The sequence below is a fragment of the Micromys minutus genome, assembly GCF_963924665.1.
Source record: "Micromys minutus genome assembly, chromosome: 4".
NCBI lineage: Eukaryota > Metazoa > Chordata > Mammalia > Rodentia > Muridae > Micromys > Micromys minutus.
The window spans coordinates 41,315,382-41,338,182 of record NC_137973.1 but is presented as its reverse complement, the minus strand read 5'-3'; the positions used below and the strand labels follow the sequence as shown (position 1 = coordinate 41,338,182).

General features: G+C 46.0%; 1 protein-coding gene and 1 pseudogene across 2 annotated transcripts; one reads left to right on the top strand and one right to left on the bottom strand.

The window, feature by feature from the left end:
- Positions 1–16,783: 16,783 nt before the first annotated feature.
- Positions 16,784–18,319, bottom strand: KCNA10 (potassium voltage-gated channel subfamily A member 10; the record flags this gene model as incomplete). The annotated part of the gene is made up of 1 exon (XM_080916253.1): positions 16,784–18,319. One exon carries the CDS (start codon positions 18,317–18,319, stop codon positions 16,784–16,786), a length of 1,536 nt encoding a protein of 511 aa, XP_080772379.1.
- Positions 18,320–20,064: 1,745 nt separating this feature from the next.
- LOC308420075 (mediator of RNA polymerase II transcription subunit 28-like) lies at positions 20,065–21,933 on the top strand (annotated as a pseudogene). Its single transcript has 2 exons — positions 20,065–20,089; positions 21,310–21,933. The product of its transcript is annotated as a mediator of RNA polymerase II transcription subunit 28-like (transcript).
- The last annotated feature ends 868 nt before the right edge of the window (positions 21,934–22,801 follow it).

Below are 22,801 nucleotides of genomic sequence, written 5' to 3'. Positions count from 1 at the left end.
ATTGGGAGGACAATATTTTGGGTTTACACTTTTAATATTCTGTCCTATTGTCCCCTCAGTTGGTTGCAGTGTTCTAGAAAAGCTGGTGATTCTGAAATCAGATTCCATCTGCCAGACTGTTATTTATGCCGACAAGCAGCACAGAGATCTCCGTCAGGCCCCGGTGTCCTAGTTGCCGGTCCAGACTCTGTGTTTTCCATCCGGTGTGTGCTTCAGAGCCTGGCTGTGGAACAGGGCTTTGAATGGCAAGAAGAGGAGCAGCTGTGGCCTGAGCCCAGAGAAGTCCAAGTGTGAGCTCTCTTCTCCCCAAATCTAGTTTATCTCCTGGCCAGGGTAGGGCCTGTCTGGCTTCCCTGTCTGCTGGTCCAGATGGAGTGAACACCTGGACTTCTCCAGCTTCTCTGCAGCCTGCAAAGGCCCACAGCTGATATAATGTGACCACAGTCTCCTTAAGAGGGATTATTGGAGGACCTAAGGGCTGTGATGTGACAGGGACAGGTAGGAAGGGGGGCGGTCATAGGCTGACATCTATTCCTTAAATCCATATACTATGCTCTAGCCCCCAATGTAACTGGATTAGGAGATGAGGCCTTTCAGATTAAATTGGAGTCATGAAGGTAGCTCAGCTGAGAAGCAGAAGAAGAGACATTAGACATATGTGTGCACTGAGGAAAGAGGACACAGCGAAAGGACACAGCTGAGAGGTTTCATCAGAAACTAACTACGGCAACACTTTGATCTTGGATTTCTAACCCCCGAAAGTGTGGTCTGAGCCTCCCAGTCTGTGGCACTGTAATGGCAGCCTCAGCAGATCCAGCCAGGGGATGCTGGGGGTGACTCCCTCCAGGGAGTTAGCAGACTGCTGTTCAACCCTGTCCTGAGGGTACGGAGCGGGATTGCCCCTAGGACATGCCCTTGAAGGTTTCAGCAGCTGGGACTCTCATCTGATTGACGACCAGCCATAGTGTGGAGTGGAGTTCTCCCTTTCCAGTTCTCTAGGCCATAGCACAGAATGGCAGGTGTGTGTGTGTGTGTGTGTGTGTGTGTGTGTGTGTGTGTGTGTGTGTGGTATGGTGTGGTGTGTAAGTATGTGTGGCATGGTGTGGTGTGTGTATATGTGTGTGTGTGTGGTGTGGTGTGGTGTATGTGTGTGTATATGTGGTGTGGTGTATGTGGTGTGTGTGTATGTGTGGTGTGTATGTGGTATATGTGTGTGGTGTGTGTGTGGTGTGTGTGGTGTCTGTGTGTGTGTGGTGTATGTGTGTATGTGGTGTGTATGTGGTATGTGTGTGTGTAGTGTGTATGTAGTGTGTGTGTGTGGTGTATATGTGTGTGTGTGTATGTGTGGTGTGGTGGTGGTGGTGGTGGTGGTGGTGGTGGTAGTGGTGTGTGTGTGTGTGTGTGTGTGTGTGTGTGTGTGTGTGTAGACAGGCCATGACTACTTTTCTGGGTGAAAAAAGACCTAACTTTCCAAGTAGAAAACCATCTGGGGTTCATCCCTTCTACACCAGACCCTGGACATCACTGGATGGTCACCTTCTTGGGAGTCTTTGTCTGGTGTCTGCTGCCACCATACACGGCCCCTTGAACATTCTGTTTCATCATGAATGCATGGACTCTCACTTTCTTCAGAGCCTTCTCTGGGCATCACCCATTGTATGGCTGCTGCAGGCCAAGTCGTTAGAATTCTACCTGGTATCTCCAACATCTATCCCAAACTATGCAGGTCCACTGAGAGGGCCCGAAATCAAACCATCACCACCAACCCTCCTCCCCACAATCTCATCCCAACCACCCTGCCTCTCCATTCCCGGTGAGAGCTGCTTCTACAAGGAGCAGGGAAAGAGTGGACTTTTAATGACAAAGACATGGACCAGCCTCCATCGTACACAGGAAGGGGAAGGAAGAAACCCTTTAAAGCCCTGGAGGCTATGGAGTGCCTCTCCTGTCCCAGGACTGTCACCTGAGCCCAGTTTGAGGCCGGTTTCCATGGGGACATGGAACTGCTCACCAAAGCCAAAAATCTCAGATGGGAGTATTGCCTTGACACTTAGCTTTAGGGAAAAAAAAAGGGTGTTAGAGTTGGTACTATTTAGTTGTAGAAATAAACTACAAAGTTCAGATAAATTTGAGGATATTAGACTGTGTTCAACTCATTAGGATACGTGACCTTGATCTTCCTAGGTTTATAAAACTGGACCTTTCTGGGTCCATGATTATAAAGTTGAATCACACAAGAACTGTGGCAATGGTAGTTATAAGGAGACAACGAGAAGTGAACATGAGTGTGAAACCAACCATGTCGGAGTGTAGCTACTAATGTAGGAATATCAGCAGGCCAGAAAGAAGCTCTCAGCTCTTAGGAAGTTGGGGACCAGGAGGACAATTGCACTGCCTTCCATCTTGCACCTTGGCGACACCTAGTGGTTATTTCATGGTGGTAGACTGAGAATTTTCCAGCATTTTGAGTTACTCCTCTCTTGGATCCAGCACCGCCTGAGCAAATGAAGCTAGCATATAAAATGCCTTTCCCGGTGAGTAAGGCTCAACTGCAGTAAGGCTCAACTTCCTGAGTGGCCTCTGGCAAGCCCCGCACAGTCTGCTCCCCTTGAGTGTGGTCTGGACCCAAGGACTAGCTGGTAGCAAATAGAAGAAGCAGCCCAACAGGGCATCACTTCTGAAGTTGGGCCGCAAAGAGTCTAGGATCCTCTTCTGTCCTTCCTGCTCACTCTGGGGAGGCAAGAAGTGTGCTGTGAGCGGTGCTGTGGTGGGGTCTCTGTGGCAAAGGTCTGAGGCTGACCTCTAGCTAACAGCCAAGGAGGGACTGGCCCCGTCAGTCTGTGAGCTTGGAAGTCCTCCAAGCCTGGCAAGGTGTCAGAAGAACGGGACAGCCTCCCCGGGGATCCAGGTAATGTCTGGGCGATGTCACGTTGTTTTAAGTTGGTGGGCATGTGAGTAATGTCTTATGACAAAGGATGAAACTGTTACTTTTAAAGTAACACACCCTTAGTCTTGGGTCAATTCTTTCCTCATTCCCCTGTTTTTGCATTTCACAAAGATATGTTGAGCATCTGCTATGCACTAGGCTAATATACAATGCACTATACTATACTATACTATACTTACTGAGGTAATTATATCTAAAGGACACAGGCAAGTGATCTGAACTCAAACTGCAGGTAGGTTTTGTCCTAGGCACCCTCCATATCACAGGCTGATGTTTTTATATTTGCCATGGGTGATTACGTCTCCATCAACCTCTGTTCTTCTTTGGAAGCACCAGTTACAGTTTGCTAAAGTCTGTCACGAAGTATATTTTTTGATTCTCACTTCAGTCTCAGGAGCTTGTGTTTATTGTAACTGATAGTGAACGGGGAAGCAGAGGCCCAGGGAGATTGCAGTTAGCGTCATGAAACCTCTGGGGACATATGACACATGAGATTTCCCCACAATGTCCGCGGTTCGCCTTTCCGGCAGGCTGGGCAGAGGTGTATCACTGTGGAGGACCTGGGTCCCAGGCACAGACTGAGGTCTTGCCTGTGCCACCTGCAGCTCTGTGTCCAGCTGGGGTACCTGCTCCTTCCGGACTTGGAATTCAAAGCTTCTGGGGATCTAAAGCAGGAGTGATTCACTTAACACTTTAGAAAGATGCAGATGACCAAAACAGGGATTTCTGCCAGAAAGGGTGGCCTGCTCACTCTCTGGTTCCAGATAAGTCCTTTATGTGATGTGTCAAATATATGCTCCTCTTGTCCTTCAGCCATAGGGGCTCAGGGAGGGTACAGGCACTTGTGTGTGTGTGTGTGTGTGTGTGTGTGTATGATACATATTTCTATTCATATAGAGATTTAATCTTCTCTATGCCTTTTTTCTCTTTCCCTTATTCTCCTCCTCCTTCTCATTTTTTCTCCTCCTCCTCCTTCTTCTGCGACAGGTTTTCTCTATATTACCAGGGAAATGTAGTTTCTATTTTGGGTTCCTAATCTCATTATTAAAGGACTTTTGAAACATACTCAAAAGGAAGCCTGAGAATAATTTTATTGAAGTTTGAGAGAAAAACAACAGCACAGGCAAACTGGAGCTCCCAGCAGTGTCCACAGAGGAAGACAGAGTTAAACACAGAGGTCAGAGCTACAGCGAGAACACTTGGAATGTCAGGAGTGCTGAGTTGCAGATCTGAATTCATGGGAAATTAGAAAGGACTGTATCAGGGATGTGCATTTAGAAATAGAATAAATAGAAATAGAGGGGCCAGAGAGATGGCCCTACAATTAGAAGCACTTGTTGCTCTTCTAGAAAACCTGGGTTCAGTTCTCAACACTCACAGCACTCATGATCCCAGTTGCAGGGTACCTGACATCCTTTCCGGCCTCAAAGGTATTGGGCATGGTGTCTACACATACATGCAAGTGAAATATTTATTCTTTTAAAACTGAGGCTTAAAAATCTAAAAAAAAAAAAAAAAAAAAAAAAAGCAATAAAGCCATCTTATAAGGAAGGGTAAAGTGACCCCAATAATGGGAGTGGGGTAGTGGGGGAGGAACAATTTCCAAATGTGGCTTGTGACCTTTTATAGGACATTTGTATAATATTCTAAGTTTGTGCTTTTGTACTCTGTGTCTAGAAATAGCCCAGGTGTCTTAGTCAGGGTTTCTATTCCTGCACAAACATCATGACCAAGAAGCAAGTTGGGGAGGAAAGGGTTTATTTAGCTCACACTTCCATATTGCTGTTCATCACCAAAGGAAGTCAGGACTGGAACCCAAGCAGGTCAGGAAGCAGGAGCTGATGCAGAGGCCATGGAGGGGTGCTGCTTACTGTCTTGCTCCCCATGGCTTGCTCAGCTTGCTTTATTATAGAACCCAGGTCTACCAGCCCAGGGATGGCACCACCCACAATGGGCTGGGCCCTTCCCCCTTGATCACTAGTTGAGAAAATGCCTTACAGCTGGATCTCATGGAGGTATTTCCTCAACTGAGGCTCCTTTCTCTGTGATAACTCCAGCTTGTGTCAAGTTGACACAAAACCACCCAGTACACCATGTAAGGATGGACTTCCTGTCTTCCTCTGTTAATTGGTTTTCATAGGTTAACCTTCTTTTTCTAAAACAAAAATTTGAGATTTATTTGTGTATTTTAGTGTCTTGCCTGTGTGTATGTATATTTACCACATGCTTAGTTCAGAAGAGGCCACTGTATTCTCTGAAATTGAAGTTACAAATGTCTATGTGGGTGCTGAAAACTGATCCTAGGTCCTTGGCAAGAGCAGCTACTGCATGTGACCGTTGAGCCACTTCTCTATTGTCTTACACGTGAATGTTGTCGTTCAGAGCCCGTTCTCCTGTCACATCTGCATATACAGTGTGTGCTGGGAGTACAGGTCTGCGCATCACACCTGCCACCACACCTGGACACTGCTGGGACCTCCTGCTTTCCTGGTATGAGGTAGGGACCAGGAGACTAAGGAAGCAAGATGTGATTAAAACAGCTGCATGAAAGCAGTTTCATTTTCCCCTTTTCTTTTACAGAGCACTTGGAACTGTTTTTAGAAGCCAGTCAGTCTCCTAAAGGAGAGCAGAGGGCAGAGGCCCCTCCTTCTGGGGAACACTCCCAGTACCCCTCAGCCACCACTCCTTCCTTCCCTTCCAACCATCTGGCTTCTCTGTGCTTATTCCTCTAGCTTGAGATGCATCAGGAATCCTAGACCTCAGTCCTTCAGCATGTGGCTTGAGGCCTGATTCAATATGGCCCATGCCCTTCTACAGACGGGGAGATTTGGACCAGAGAGACATAGAGAGGGAAGGCAACGTGAAGACACAGGGAAGACAGCTATCTACAGCCCCAGGGCCCAACTCTAGTTTTGTTATTAAGCCATCAAGCTGTGGCCTTCTCACACTGATACGGGCACTCCTTAGAAGGTGCAGACTACATGTCCTGACCCAGCGGAGCTCATATCTTTTAGGATAATAAAGGGGCTGTTCCTCTGTTCTTTCTCATTTTCTCTTAGAGCAAATGCTGGCTCTAAATGCTAAGTGTACTTGGTGGACAGTAATGACTTCAGGGGAGGCTTCTGGGAGACATGATGACCCTCTGAACTTTTTAGCACCTGGTTCATCAACACGAAAGCAGGGCAAGTACTCAGACCTCTCTGACAGTGTGCAGGGGTGCTGCAAAGCCCACATGGATGCTCTGGGTGTCCCAGAGCCACAGCATTGATCACTGCGATGGTTGCTCCTATGCTAGGAGGCTATTCCGAGAAAAACACTGAGTGTCACAGGGGACCTGGAAGGCAGTCCGCTCCTGCTTCAGGGAAGATCTGCAGCTGTCCTAAGGAGCTCACATGATCATAGGCCAATGGCTGCGCTCTGACCTGTTGCTAGGACTGTCCTAACCTGAGTTCAGGCACACAGTTACCAAGTGACAGGGGGTGGAGGGGGAAGCATGCTCACATTTCTAACCTTTTCCTAAGAACCCACATGGGAGAAAAATGACTATTTATTTAGTTCTTGCTCTGTAAAAGGACCTTTATATCTGATATCTTTTTATCATTAGTTTCATTTACTATATGTTGCTGGCAAGTCTTAAGTTAACTTGATACACAAACCAGAGTTATCTAAATTTATAGAACCTTAATTGAGAAAATGTCTCTGTAATATATGGCTGTAAGGCATTTTTAAAATTAGTTATTTATGAGAGAGTGCTCAGTCCATTGTGAGTGGTGCCACCTCTGGGATGGTTGCCCTGGGTTCTATCAGAAAGCAGACTGAGCAAGCCAGGGGAAGCAAACAAACAACCAGCAGCTCTCTATGGCCTCTTCATTAGTTCCTGCCTCCAGGTTCCTGTCCTGTTCCAGTCCTGACTTCCTTCAATGATGAATATGGAAGTAAAATCCAATCAAACCCTTTTTTTTTCATAACTTGCTTTTTGTTCTATTTTTGAAGCAATAGAAACTCTAAGACATCATAACAGAATATTTACAATCATATTATAAAGAGAAACTTTATTTGGCCTCACAGTTTTGGACTCTTCATCTCTTTTTCACTTGGCTCTACTGTGCTATATTATGGAGGAAACTGTTGCAGAGGCAGTCCCTTCACCAGAGGTCACAAAAGAAGGAAGAGACGTACATCCCATTGTTCCCTTTGAGGGCACATTCCCCAGTGGCCTAAACTGGCCCCAAATCTCTCACCTTCTGAAGTTTCATCCACCTCCCAAACACTCCAAGCTGGGGACCATGCCTGTGACACATGGGCCCATGAAGGACAGTTCTGATACAAACTTGGCAACATTTTATTTAATTTTCTTATAATGAATCGGAACACAGCTGACAGAATTCAGTCACCGAGAGTTTGAGTGCTTTGGTCACGGTCATTCACAAAAGTTGAGATCTTAAAGTTAGGCATAGAACATAAAGCATATAAATGTGGCCCCTTCATATAGTGCCTCAGGATAAACAGCATGCTATCTCCTGCTTGGGTTTCTCTAGCAAACACAGTACACCAATTTTTATTAAAAAAAAAAATCATCACCTTTAAAATAGTTCGATCTGAAGAGTTCCCATTTAGAGATAGTGCAGAGCAGGCTACAACTGCATTCTTCGAGCTGCTGAAATACCCCTTCCCTCTTTATGCAACTGTTTTACTTCCCTTCTCTCTTTTTTTACCTCCATGTCTCTACCCATCTACAAGGAAAACATTGCTCACTTTGCTCTTTCTAGTTGTTTAAACCTAAAAACAGTTCCTCATTCTCTTCACGCGTGCTTTGAGTGCCCTAGGAAGAAGCCTCTTCCTTGTCTGTCTCCCTGTTGCCTCAAGTCCTTGTCTCTCTCCTTTTGGCTGTGTGTCTGTCTGTGGAAACAATGTGAAGTCAAGCCCATTGGGTTTTGCTCTCGGGACATCAAGCTGATACCAGCCTTTTGCCTTTCCTGCTGCACCAGAACGTCCTCGACTTGCATCTCTGTTCAACACTGAGCTTCCTCCCAGGCTTCAGTCTTTTCCAGTTGGTTGTGGCCAAGAGTTGTTATTCAGTGAGAAGAACGTGAACTTCCTCAGTTACACTCCTCACATCTAGGGATGATTCACAAAAGGGCAGTGTTGCCCCTTGATGGGGAGAGGGTACCGGTGAGGGGGAGGCAGGCTTGCTTCCTGTGAACTCACAGGGAGAGATCAGGAAGTCAGAAGGGTAAACTACAAAGAAAAGGCCTTTTCCTCGCAGAAAGGGTAAGAGTTTCTGGATCTTCTGTAGCTCATAATCAAGGGCAGAGATGCCCCTCCTTGGCTGTCTCTGTAACTCTGGAGACAGACTGAACATCTGGCCATAGCAGGAACTTGAGGGAGGAAACCAGCAGTTTTCTGTCTATACCCCAACTAAGCTAGTCTTTGGTACCTTGTGGGGAATCAGCTATCTTCAGTTTGGACTTTGAGGAAAGAAAAATAGAGAATCCAGGGCCTGCACACAAAATTCAAGGCCAATAAGTTACTTAAATCAAGCTTTCTGGGTTTGCCTAGGGTTGTAGTTTTGAGTGTAGAGTGCTTACCCAGAATGTAGGGGCCCTGGGTTTGATCTCCAGGGTTGCATAACACTGGCAGTTGAGGTGTGTGCCAGTGATCTCAGCACGATGGGGGTGGAGGCAGAGAGATCAGAAGTTCAAGGCCATCCTGGGCCATATAGTTTGTGCTATATAAGAACCAGAGACTGGGTCTTAAAAACAACAACAAGGACAACAACAGTAACAACAAGAACAAGAACAACAACTGGCTACAAAGTTACCTCAGTTAGTAATGGGCTTCTGTAAGCATAAAGATTCATCCCCAGAAATTCAAATTGGGAATTAAAAAACAAAACAAAACAAACAAACAAACGAACAACAACAACAACAACAAAAAAAAACCAGTCATGCTAGTACAGACTGGATAGGGAGAAACAAATAGGTACAGGGGCTCATTGGCTTCTCCAGTTTAGCCTATTTGGCAAGGAGTTTCAGGTCACAGAGAGGCTGTCTAAAAATAAAAAAAAGTTAACACCTGAGAAATAACATTTGAGGTTGTTTTATGACCTCCACACACACACACATGCATATTTGCATGCATGTCACTTGTGCATACATTTGTACAAACACACATGAACACATACATACCATCAGTACCACCACCACCACACAAGAAACAATATTTTCATGCGGACCATAATTAATGTCAATTTGGTGTCAGTTTGGGAGGCATTGGGATTCTTGGGGAGTGTGTCTGACTTGGTCCTTTTAGCCTCAGTCCTTCAATCCTTGATCATCTGTTAGGTATCCAACACAATGTTGGGGCTATTACACTCAAAGGATGCAGCTGTCCCCCTGCAGGGCTCATAAGTTACAGGAGGGTTTTTATCCTGGGCACTATCCACTATCCACAAAGTATTTATCTGTCATTTAAGTGTCAAGTCACTGTTCGCACACTCCTCTTTTGCATGGTACCCTTTACAGCTTGCTGAGTCTCCCAGAGCACCCTGTTTAAATCTCATGACAATCTTACCAGTGTGGTGTTTTTATTACTTCTGTATTGTCATATTTATATCATGTGCATGTAGGAGCCCTGGGGACTGCAGAAGAGGGCTCAGCCATCACCCCTCTGGTTCTGAAAAGTACAAGATCACCCAGAATTCCTTCCTAAGAAGAGTCACGCCTTCTCTCCCCAAGCCCCTGACTGACACTTCAGCAATGGGAGTAAAATAGCATTCATTATCTCGTGACATTTCCAAGGAAGCCTTTACCTCCGCTTCCCCTGAGATTCCAACACAAAAGTTTGTCTGATCTTTCTCCCCCCACCGCTGTGCTCTTTGCCACCCCCAGCTCCTTTTCATCTCCTTGTTTGAGGGCAAACGTTCTCTTGACAGCAGTCCCCAGGGAGACTGGGCTGTCTTTCTTCCTTTCCCTTCAAAGAGCCTTTGAGCACTCCACTCAGCCTGGCGGATGGGGTATGTTTCATCTTTCAGTAGGCTCCAATCAACTGCTGAGCAGAACACCTTGTGAGTTTTCTTTCCGCCCCCATCCCCTGGATCCCATAGAGAGGGAGAGGGCGGGACTCGAGCATCTGGTCTGGGTGTACTCCCTATTCCTGGGGTGGGCTGCTTTCCTCTTTTGAGCCTGCTGAGACGGGCAGAGGCTGTTCCAGTTGGTGGGCAATGTAAGGAGCCAGGGTTGAGGGAGAGGGACCACCAGATTGTTGGTCCAGAGCCTCTTGAAGGAAAGTCCTTGAAGAAAAGGAGGTGGCAGGGTCTTCAGAGAAACCTTCAACTGCATTTTGGGTTTTCTCTTTCTTACCCTCCTGGGTCCTCACTGAAACCTGAGACCTGTGGGCTCCTCTGGTAGAAAGTTCCTCCCCTCCATTTACAGAGCTCCATGACAGCAAGTCAGTGTATACACCAGGGCACATAATACAACTTGAACTTCTAGATGCATTTCCTGCCTCAGTTGAGTATAACTACTTCAGCAGGCAGCCAGTAACTCTCAGGGAGAGTTTTACATGCTTACTAACTCTAGCAGTCAGGTCAGGGACCCCAGAGGGAGTGGGGCGAGGTGGTGACCTGGAGGGCAGCCTCCCCTCGCTGTACTTCTCTGGGTGGCCTGTCTTAGTTAGCTTTCTGCTGCTTTGACAGTCACCAAGACCAAATAAACTTGGGGAAGAAGGGTTTATTGGTTTTATTACAGAGTAGAGTCTACCATCAAGAGGAGCCAAGGCAGGAACTCAAGGCAGGAACCTGGAGGCAGGAACAGAAGCAGAAGCCATGGAGGAATGCTGCTCACTGACTTGCTCCCTGCAGCTTATTCGTCCTGCCTTCTTAAACTGTCTAGGACTTCTCCAGAGTGGTGCCACCCGCAGTGGCAGGGCCTCTCACATTAATCATCTATCAAGAAAATTCCCCGGCATACTGCCTACAGGTCGATTTGATGGACGCACTTCGCCATTAAGATTGCTTCTTTTTAGACCATCTAAGCTTGTGTCAAGATGACAAAAAGCAAGCAGCACATGACCTCCATCTCATTTTCCAGTGGAAACTAGAGATTTAAACATTTTCAATGACAAAAATTTTAGACATGCACAACAATAAGAATACTAAAAAAACCAAGCTGCATAAACACACCACCTGCGTTCGATAGCTTTCAAGAATTTGGTGCCCGTGTTTGATGTATTTGCAAGCATGTGTGGCATGAGCATGTGCAGGTGCTTGCATCCACATGCATGCAGAGGTCAAAGAAGATGCTGAGTGTCTTCTCTGTCGCTTCCTTACTTTGTTGTTTTGAGGCGATGTGGGTTCGTAAAGTGAGAGACTAGAGGATCCAGTTTGGAGCAGGAGTGAAGTGGAGACATGTCCAAATCCTGAAAATGTCGTCCTGAGACCAGCAGGAATAGGATGGCTTCCTTCTTGCTCTGGGCCTATATGTCTTGGTACACATAGCCTGCACTACCCCACCTCTACCACCCTCGAGGTGGTCATGTAGCCTAGTGGTCAAATTACAGGTTTAACTTCTTCTCTCTTGTATAAGGACATGTCCAGGAAGCACCTAGCATCTCTCTTCAAGCAAATGAAGAATTCCCAGCACCCCGGCCCAGCCAATGATGTACAATTACCTGAAAATCTCTACCCATTCCCAAGGGTTTATAAAACCCGTATTCACCCCCAATAAACAGAGCTGTTCTGCTAAAACCTGGGAGGCTGTTTCTCCCTTCCTTCACTGCAGACCAAAGTCCCATGCAACCCATCCAGAGGGCTAAGCTTCTTTATTTCCAGTCTGGCCTGGTGCACAGTGGTGCATGGAAACCCTAACGGGAGAAGCATACCTGGGCAGGCAAGGTGGGGTTTCTCACTGAGGAAGAATCTTCCTGTTTCGGCTATGTTGTCTGGCCTGGAAGCTCTCAGGATCAACCACAGAGTTCAGTTTGTTTTCTTTAGGGTAATTAGAAAAGAGATCTTAAAGGGATAATTAATTAACTCAACAAATATTAAATGCCTACCGTATACTATAAACAGGCACTTCGAATATAGCTGGATTAAAATAAAAACCATACCTTTTTAATATTAACATTTAAAAACATTTTAAATGAATATTCAGTTAATAAGGGACATTATGTGTACAATACACACACACACCTCCCCCTCTCCTCCCCCCCTCTGTTTTGATTAAGTAGGGATAAAGCTATGAACTAGTCTCTGTATGCTACACTACACTCTCCCTGCACACACACCTTCCCCTTCCTTTCTCCTCCCTTCCCCCTCCCTTTCCCCTCCCTTCCCCCTTCCTTTCCCCTCCCTTCCCCCTTCCTTCCCCCTCCCCCCTTTCCCTTCCCCCTCCCTTTCCCCTCCCCTCCCCCCTCTGTTTTGATTAAGTAGGGATAAAGCTATGAACTAGTCTCTGTATGCTACACTACACTCACCCTGCACACACACCTCCCCCTCTCCTTCCCCCTCCCTTCCCCCTCTCCTTCCCCCTCCCTTCCCCCTCCCTTCCCCCTCCCTTCCTTCCCCCCCCCCAGTTTTGATTAAGTAGGGATAAAGCTATGAACTAGTATGTTACACTACCCTCCCCCTGCACTACAGAGAATGTTCACTCCGGGCATGAGGAGGCCATCCAGCAGAACATGGGAGGAAGAGCTCTGAAGTAGAGTTTGTCCCCAGATGTCACCAGTCTACTCTTGGCCTTTCTGTTGGCATTATTCAGTTGTGGGAACCATGCAATCTAAATAAAACTGGATCAGTTTGGGCCGGGTTTCTGTCTCTTTTGACAGAAAGCATCCTGCCTAATTTACTCCTACTCCAGCTTGTGTGCTCCCATTGGGGACTGAAGAAGGCCAAGTGGCCCAACAGAGCCAGATTCTGAGAGCCTATGGCAGCTGTCTGTGTGAGCAACTGTCTTGGGAGGCCATGCTGGGTCTGCGTCCAGGTGATTGGGATGCAGTCTTGTAAAATCCCCCTTCCCAGACCAACGGATACAAGTGTAGACCAGGAGAGGCTGGGACAGTGGAGGTGACTCCAACCAGCCTGTCCAATGTCCCAGGACCTCAGGGAACAAGTTATCCAGGTCTATGCCATGGCACCTTTAGTTTGGTTGGGAGGAAGAAGCATTGAGGTTTACAACACAGGTATTAGGTTTCTGACCAAGAAGATGTGAGAGACAAATTGGCTATTGTCACATCTGCCAATTTGGTGTCCCCTTCACTGAGGTGACTCTGCCACAGGGGAGAAAATTACTAAACTTGATGAAGATTTAATTTCTCACTAGTTAAATGGAAATAATATCTACTTTGTAGTAGTTAAAATGAGATAAAAACCACCCATGCAAAACAGCTAGAACAGGGCAGTTGGTTATTATTTATGATAGTATCAAAATTCTGGCTACAATCTGCTTTCTACATCAGATAATTTGATTATCTTATGTGTATGAGTGTGCTTCTGTACATATGTGTCTATTTTGCCTGTGGAGGCCAGAGGATAACGTCTGATGTCACTCTTCATATATTGTCTACTTTTTTTTTTTTTTGAAATAGAGTCTGTCACTGTCCTGGAACATGCCAAGTAGGCTAGACTGGTTGACAGAGAACCTGCAGGATCTGCTTACCTCTGTCTTCTCAACACTGATGTTACCTGTGTGTGCCATCATCTTGGACTTCTTAAAAACATGGGCTCTACGTATTGAACTCAGTTCTTTGTGCTTATAAGACATTGTATTGAGTCACACATTTCACCAGTCCATTGATCAACTTTTATGTTAGCTAGACTCAATTTCTTTCTGCTAAGGGCCATGATCTGATTGGGACTATAAAAGCAAGTTCTTTTGATAACTGTTAATTAGTTCCAAAGTAAAGCATTTATAAAGTAATAACTCATTTATTTATGTGGGCCCTTCCACATAAACTATCTGTTCCTATCTATCTATCTATCTATCTATCTATCTATCTATCTATCTATCTATCTATCTAATCTATCATCTATCTACCCCAGTGTGTGGGGTCAGCTACTGAGCACAGTCAACATACCAGGGACCACACCCTCAAAGAAACCTGATTCCTTTTCTAGCAACCACCACCTGTCCATAGATCTTCAGGTAGAGTAGGGAAGCGCTCATGAATTCTCATCACTCTATGCTGAAAAGTTGATTAACAAGAGCCTGGGAAGCTGCTGTGAGCTCATGAGTGCAGTGGTCCTGTCATGTTTAGGAAACTGTTTTGCCTTATTCTTACTTGATTTGCAGTATTAGTGTCCCTCCTTGGAGATGTCCCCTGAAGATGCCTGTGGGAAGGATGGGTGATATATGTAACTAATTCATGGTTGAGCACTCCAATGAACTTATTCTCTGCATTTTGCCCAGTTGTGAGTTCTAGTATTAACTATAATCCAATGCACAAAGAAGCGTGTGAGGGCTCTACTTGGATTTTGAACCAGCCAACCTCCAAGCTGGAACTATGCTACTAGTTCCCTTGGGTTTCCAGCTTACCTGTTCACCCTACAGGTTACCAGCACTCCCTAGAAGCCTTGAAAGGCATCCACGGCACATAAAAGGACTACTACTTATGTAATGATTAGGTGTGCATGTAAGCTTATCTATGAAAATATTTATATGCAGATCTTCCTAGCCACAGACCCACCACCTTTGGTTCTATTTTTCTGAAGAACATACATGGACACACATGGAAGAATTGTGTACTGTGGGCTGTGCAGTGACTTAAGGCCCAGGGACATTGCACTTGTGCTGACTTACCTTTGTTATGAGGCTAGAGTTTCGGTATTGGGACAGAGGGAGACACAGGCTTTGTTTACTTGAGAAGGTGGGTTGGGAGGAACAGAGTAGAGGCTTCCTTTCCTATCTCTTAGGATTCTGATTCTCTTATTCTGGGAGCTTGGTGGGTTGACCAAGTTCCTTTCTCAGGAAGGCCATGTTTCAATTCAGGTTAGCTTGACACAGCTGTCATCCTTGGATAAGCCTGGCTTCTGGACACATGCCTACTTTTTCTGCTCTAGCTGCTCCTTGGCCAATTCCTGATTATCCTATGGGAGATGAACCCCAAGGCAGGCATGCAGGTCTATGATTCAGGAGCTGTCCTCCAGCACATTTCTCACTCATTCTTAGGATCTATAGTGTCTGAGCTGTTCCCTGGTGTGGGCCAGGTCAAAACAGTAAAGAGTGTGTTTCCTGCCCACTGTCTAAGAAAGGGCTGAAGACCAAGGGGGATGGGTATGTGCCATATCTATGGATTGGGAGGAGATCTGGGGACAAGTGAGGGTTGAAAGTCAATTTCAAACTCCTTTTACTCTTTCCCCAATATATTCAAACCCTCTTCATTAAGGCAGAGAAAGCAAGACTCAAAGGTAGGAGATTTACTGCCCTTGTTCCTTTGTGACCTTAGGGTATGCTTGTCTGTAATATAGAGTGCAACAAGACTTACCAGTATCAGAGCCTGTGCCCCGACAGCCCTAATGGGCTGGGTTCCACCATTCCTCCTTAATAAGCCAATCTAAAGAGCCAAGTTAGTATTGTGTGAATGAGAGTTCCCAGTAGAAACTACACCTTATGTAACTGATTAGCATTTCAATGGCTGTGGAGCATCTTTGGGGTCCCAGCATGAGGGATAAATTTAAGTAAAGGACCAGAAGTATTTATAGCTAAATAGTCTCAGTTAAGATATGGTCCCGATGAATGGACCCATCACAGTCTCTGCTCCAGTCTCTCCTGCAAGATGGTTTGACAGGTTGTAAACCTCTTTCTGGGGACCAGTTCTTTCTCTGGCTGGTGTCAGGATTCAGTATTTTTCTTCCTCTGGCATGAAACTTCTGGATGAGATTCCAATCTCTTGAAGTACTTTGAATAGTTTTCTAAAAAAAAGGAGGGGGCACAACTATTTTTTTAGAATATGCCCATTTCTACCAGACAGGCTGGCAACAGAAACATAAATCAAGCCCACTGTACAGGTCATACTGGGAGACAGCAATACGATCTCAGTGGATGGACTTAGCTTATGCAGGTGTCAGTACTAAGCAACTTGTTTACATTCATTGTGATGGCTCTGGCTTTTTATATTACTTACTTAAATTTTATTTTATATGTATTTTTTACTTGCATATGTGGTGTGTGTGCATATGTATATGCGTGTTCATCTGTGTGTTGGTACACGTTCATATGAAAGCTCAATGTTAAGTCTCTTTTTCAACATCCTTCATCTCATATTTTGAGGCAGAGTCTCTCATTGAAACTGAAACTTGCCAACTGGGATAGCCTAGCTAGCCAGTTTGTTCCTGGGATTTCCTGTCTTTGCCTCCTTAGTGATAGGACCACTAGGCCATACCTGCCTAGCTTGTATGTAGGGGTTTGGCATTCAAACACAGGTCCTTGCATTTACACAGAAAATTCTTTACTAACCACCTCCTCAGTCCAGTTCTGGTCTTTTAATATGCAGCATTTAAAGAAAGACCGAACCCTGTACTTCTTAATCTTTATTATGTTAAAAGGTAGATTCTGATTCACTAGGCCTGGGCAGGCTTGGCATCTACACTTTCATACTAACAGATAACATTTATAGGTCTAACGCAGGGGCTGAAATAATACAAAAGAGGAAATCTTGTAATGGGTTGAGAACAAACAGCCCAGGAAATAGAACAGAAATATGGATTTATTAAGACAGCTCACAGTCAGAGATGGCCTCTTGGCCACATAACAATTTTCATCTTAGGAAAACAGGAGAGGAGGGAGAGAGAGAGAAAGAGAGAAAGAGAGAAGTTCAGTGACCCTAGAAGCCTTGGGCTGGTCACTTCCTGGACTTCCCTGCAGAACAGCTGCCATTGGTCTTGTTAAGAGACTCAGTACTCCCCATTCTGGAGCCCATGTTGTTGAGGATTTTGTCAAGTTCTCCTGGGATGTTTGGCTTCTCCTCATTCTCAGTCTCACGGTGGTAGAAGTAGTTGAAATTGGAGACAATGACAGGTACAGGGAGGGCGATGGTGAGGACACCAGCAATGGCACACAGAGTACCCACAATCTTCCCTCCTGGGGTGGTTGGGCACATGTCACCATAGCCTACAGTTGTCATGGTGACCACAGCCCACCAGAAGCCATCAGGAATGCTAGAGAAATGGGACTCTGGCTCATCCACTTCAGCAAAGTAGACTGCACTGGAGAAAAGGATGACCCCAATGAAGAGGAAGAAGATCAGCAACCCCAGCTCCCGCATGGAAGCCTTCAGCGTCTGCCCCAGGATCTGCAGCCCCTTAGAATGGCGGGAGAGCTTGAAGATGCGGAAGACCCTCACCAGGCGGATGATCCTCAGGATGGCCAGGGACATGTTCTGCTGGGCACTTGGCTCCGTCTCCTGTACTAACTCTGTTATGAGGGTTGCAAAGTAGGGGATGATGGAGATGATGTCGATAATATTCATGATGTTCTTGAAGAAGTCAGTCTTGCTGGGGCAGACCACAAACCGGAGCACCAGCTCAAAGGTGAACCACACGATGCAGGTAGACTCCACCATGAAAAAAGGATCAGTGAACATGGTCTGGGAGAGGCCTGTTTTGTTTGTATGGATGCTGGGGTCTCTGACCACCTTCAGCTCCCTGTCCTCTCGGAACTCTGGGAGTGTCTCCAGACAGAAGATGGTGATAGAGATGACTACAACCAAAACCGAGACCACAGCCACACCTCGAGCTGCACTGGAGCTCTCAGGGTACTCGAAGAGAAGCCAGAATTGCCGGTGAAAGTCATTGGTGGGCAGTGGTGTTTCAGGGTCCTTAATGAAGCCTTCATCCTCCCGGAACTGGTCCATGGCCTCGCTACCCAGTTCATAGAAGGAGATCTCATCAGCAAAAACATCGATAGGCACATTGGCTGGCCGCCGTATTTTCCCACCAGACTGGTAATAATATAAGATTCCATCAAAACTAGGTCTGTTTCTGTCAAAGAAATACTCATTTCTCATGGAGTCAAAAAATTGCATCCTTTTCTCCCGGTCTCCCAGGAGTGTCTCTGGAAATTGATTGAGAGTTTTGAGCTGAGTCTCAAACCTCAGCCCAGCAATGTTGATGATCACTCTTTGGTTTCCCTCATTCAGGACCACTGGCTCCGGCCCTGGGGTATCCACATACTCTCCTGGGATCTTGGAGAAGGCAGTTTCATGGCTGGCATTGTCACTGATGAGGACTCTCCAGTTGGAAAAAGGACTGCTACCAGGCCGGCCTTTTGAGCTGTTTGCATCAAAGTCTGTGGCATAGCCTGGCTCTTCATGGATTTCATCTGAGTTATCAAAATTGACCAGAGCAACCTCCATTTCCTTCCAGCCACACACATCCATTCTAGGGAGTCAGAAAAGCAGCATGAAGACCCTCAGTCTTTGCTACCAACTGGAAGCTGTGGAGAAGAAGGAATTCATTATATGGGAACCAGGGTAGGATACAGCTGGCTCTTGACTGTTGAGGCAAGGCATAGCAGTAACATGTATATGCTTTATAATGTAAGGTATAATGACTTAGCATTAGCTTGAGGAAGAATTGAGGGAGAATGCTGTGGTGTTTCCAGCAACAATCTTTCCCTGGTATTACTTTGCTCCTCTGAGTTTGTGTACACCAACTACTACTTTTAAAAAAGTATGAGGAATGATCTTAGTGATGAGGGCCAAGCTCTCCCCAGAATAGAAAAGTTATAAACATGGTGGCATAAAGGAGGTCTTCATAAAGCGAAAGTAAATGTTTCTTGGTAATAAAATATATGGTTTTGTATTCGTGTGAAGTCTGTAATTTTATCCAGCATGTTCCCACACTCATTGCTACCTTTAACTCTTCTCTGCTGCACCCAGTTTCTTAAAAATCTTCCTAACCAAAGCTCTGTTCTTTTATGTTTAACCCTATCACTACCTGGAGCAAGACACGAGGTCCTGGATGGTGTTTAGGAAGACCAAGAAGACAGAGGCAGGGTGGCTGATCTATAGGCTTCTTAAAAAGTATGCTGTTCATGATGGAAGCCCTTTATCTGGAAGGACATCTTTGAGGGTAGAGTTAATGTGATACACATGTGAAATGCTTGGCAGAAAGAAGATTATATCCATTTCTGTGTTTGTCAACGTTTCCACATCACAGGAAATCTAGAAGTCACTAGCCAGTGGAAGTTTTTGGCTTTAAATCAAGGTGAATAGAGTTCACCTTGGAACTCTATCTCTCCAGCTTTTCCTCCCTCTCTCTCCCATCTCTGTGTGCAGGGGGCATTTGGGGTAGAGTTAGGACAAAAGCACAAAGGCTTGGATATGCATGAACATAGATGAACATTCTCTTTCCAGGTTTCTACCAGCTTCTGTTTCTATTGAAGAACACTAGCCAGGCAGGCTAGAGTGAGTGCAGAGAGAGAGGTAAGTGACCTAACCTGAGGTGGTATCTGTAGTGACATTACAGGGGACAGGTAACCCCTGCTGTGCACAGTGTACTAGTTTCTTCAAAGTGATTTCACATTCTCTTACCTCACTGGATGGCAATAGTTAGGAGACAGCTGTATTGTATCGTATGGGCAAATGACTTCCGACAATTCTATAGCTAGTGCTTCAGAGTCCTGTGAGCTCTGGGCCCAGAGTCACCTGTACTCCACCACAGGAGGCTGAGGTGAGGGATCCAGCTCTTTGGAGGCTCGCCCTGCCCACCTCTGCACTCTATATACAAGACTGAGCGGTTAGGGCAGAATGCTGAGCGCTTGTTCTGCCTCTTAGACACGTGTGGCCTTTGCTTGGCTTCCTCATTGCACTGAGTTACTCCTATAGACTGCATGGTATGAGGTGTGGAGAGGAGCAAGTGGCTGGAACATAGGATGGAACTGGAAGCTTTTTTTGAGAATAGAGCCAATTGATAGCAGCTCAAATCGTGGGTCTATACATGTGACCCTAAAGTGTTAGTCATGTGGGTGAAAGTGACATGGCTTGGACCTTTGTGTCACCACTCAGAGGCTGTGTAGTTTTGAATAAACTCCTGGATTTTATGACTCTTTAACTCCCACCTCAAAGACGGTGCTGAGGGGCTGGGAGGAGGCTTAGTTGGTAAGAGAGCTTGCTGTGCAAGTATGAAGAGATATAGTTGGATCCCTGGTACCCATGTAAAAACCGGTTACAATCTCATCTAATCTCAGTTCTGGTGTGTGTGTATGTGTGTGTGTGCATGTGTGCATGTGTGCATGTGTGTGTGTGTGTGTGTGTGTATGTGTGTGTGTGTGTGTGTGTGTGTATTGAGGCAAGAAGCATATATGCTTGCTGAGACATTCTGGCTAGCCAGTCCAGCTGAAAAATCACTGAGCTCCAAGTTCAATGGAGAGCCTGTCTCAAGGGAATTAGGCAGAGACAGATACAGCAGGGAACTAGATGTCCTTCTCTGCCCTCTGGGCATAGGACAGGTACACCTGAACTCACATGTGCAAACTCGAATTCCAAAAGAAAATGTGCAATGGGGGGGGGGGGGACTGAGAGTTACATAGGGTGTAACTTTATAAATGGTAAGCTGTCTTTTCTTAAAGTGTAGGTAACTGCCCCTCACCCTTCCTACCTCCCTTCCTCATCATTACAGCAAACTCAAGGGGAGAAACGGGATTCATGTGAGAAGATGCCGGAGGAATCTCAGCTCCACACCCTTCCCATCTGCCCTACCTAACCCACCTCTAAACTGTCCTGCTTCTAGGCCACTTTCTGTCCTTTGTCATCTTCCCTCCTCATGTGGAGACGGTCTACGACCTGCCATGGAGCCTATTCTGGCCAGTCCAGCTTTATCTGCCTTTGTGTGTCCCAGCCTGCTGATGGAACACTCGTGGGCTCTCCCTGTGGAGGGACAATAACCACAGGCTCAGTCTCTGCACCTAAGGCCCCTGACTAGTGCCCAAAGCACAGGCAATGCCATACAGGGCATGACTTCTGTTTTTTGCATGTTATTGAAAAGACAGGATTCATCTTGAATCTCTCTCTGTACCAGTGTCCAGTCTGAAGTGGCCGGTAGGAGGATAGTGGAGGGTTTGGGGGATAGCATCATTTCACGCAGTGCACCCACACTGAGTGGCTGTTTGGTAAATGCTATTTACTATGCTGGTTAATAAAGACAGGAAGGAGTCATTGCATGTTCCTGAGGGGAGGGGCCATGTCTGGTTTTACACACTCAGCCCCCCCCCCCACCAAAGTGCTCAGTTAATGTCTGGTGACTGAGTGACGGAGTGGTACGTATCAGTGACAAGTAGCATCCCAGGCTCCAAGCCAGGACACTTGCATTGTCTACACTAGCTGCTTGCAGTATCTTATCAAGCCTCCATGTTGTCATCTAAAATAAGAAAATGGGGCAGACACGGCGGTGTCCCAGGGAGGGAAGCTCGCCGGGCAGCCTCTGGACCCTCCTCCGCTGCCGCCTGGACTCCCAGGCCAGGCATTGCTTCTGACAGCAGCCCCTGAGGCTCTGAGACCATCTAACAGCACTTTGGTGGACGAGTTGGAATCATCATTAGAGGCTTGCCTTGCTTCTCTTGTGAGTCAAGATTATGTCAATGGGACTGATCAGGAGGAAATTCCAACTGGTGTTGATCAGAGTATCCAGAAGTTTTGGGACATTGTGAGACAGACAGAATGTTTTTTCTTACAAAAAAAAAAAAAAAAAAAAAAAAAAGGTTGCAGTTGTCTGTCCAGAAACCAGATCAAATTATTGAAGAGGATGTCTCAGAACTAAGGAGTGAATTGCAGTGGAAAGATGCGCTGGTCCAGAAGCACCTGACAAAGCTGGTGCTGGAGGCCATGACAGTGTGCAGTTCAGGAAGCCAGCTGACACGCCTCAGGGCTCCTTGGCCTACCTGGAGCAGGCATCTGCCCACATCCCTGTACCTCTGAAGAACCTAAGCACTCTGGCCTGCGGTGCAGCCCTGCAGTCTTGCCAAACACCTTTCCTTACAGACCCGGCATATTGAAAGGACTCTTGGACAATGAGTTGGTACTAGTTTATGTCCCTATTTACAAGGTAGGGTTCCAGTATGAAACCCGGACGGGCCTTGAACCTATGATTCCTCTAGTACTCTAAATTCCTGAATACTCTATAAAATGCCTGTATCTTTGGTAAAGTTGGGTTTTGTGTCTTATTTAGTTTTTAATCTTTAGTACTGTTTAATCTCTATACTGTTAGTCACCGCACACATTCTTACTTAGCCTTTGTCATTTGTTTTGACAACGTCTTGTGGCTTGGTGTCTCTCTTTTTTTTCTTAAGCTATGAGTTTGGTGAAAAACCTGAAGGAAAAAAATGTTTAATAGTTTGAGAAGCCAGGAGATGTGGAGTTTGGTTATCAGCCTTAATAATAACCAGCGGTAGTGTAGACAAATACGTCAATGTGCTGTTCCGAAACTGTGATCTACCTCATGAGGAATCGGACACAGCAGCGTTGATGCCTCCAGGGTGGCATAGGCTGAGCGTATTCCACAAGTGGCTCAGAAGTTAAACTATGCTGCTAATGTAGGATTACAGGAGGATACTTAATGCTGGAGTTCTATCTGGGCTGTTACGTTTTCAGAGTTCTTATTCACTCTGCCTTGATGGCACACATGTTAGGAACGTGGTGTGCTGAGTACTCTCGGGATGTGCTGTGCTGCTCAGTGTAAGGAATGGAATCCCAGGGAAGGTTCGGTGAGGTATGAGGCCAAAGGCCTGCTTGGATGGCCTCTGTCTCTGAGTTTTGCTTGTTTTTATGTTTGCTTGTTTTGTCTCCACATTCCCCAAAGCCAATCACCTCTCTTTACCCGAAACAAATACTCCACATCTCTTGAATGGATCTCCAGCTTGGTTT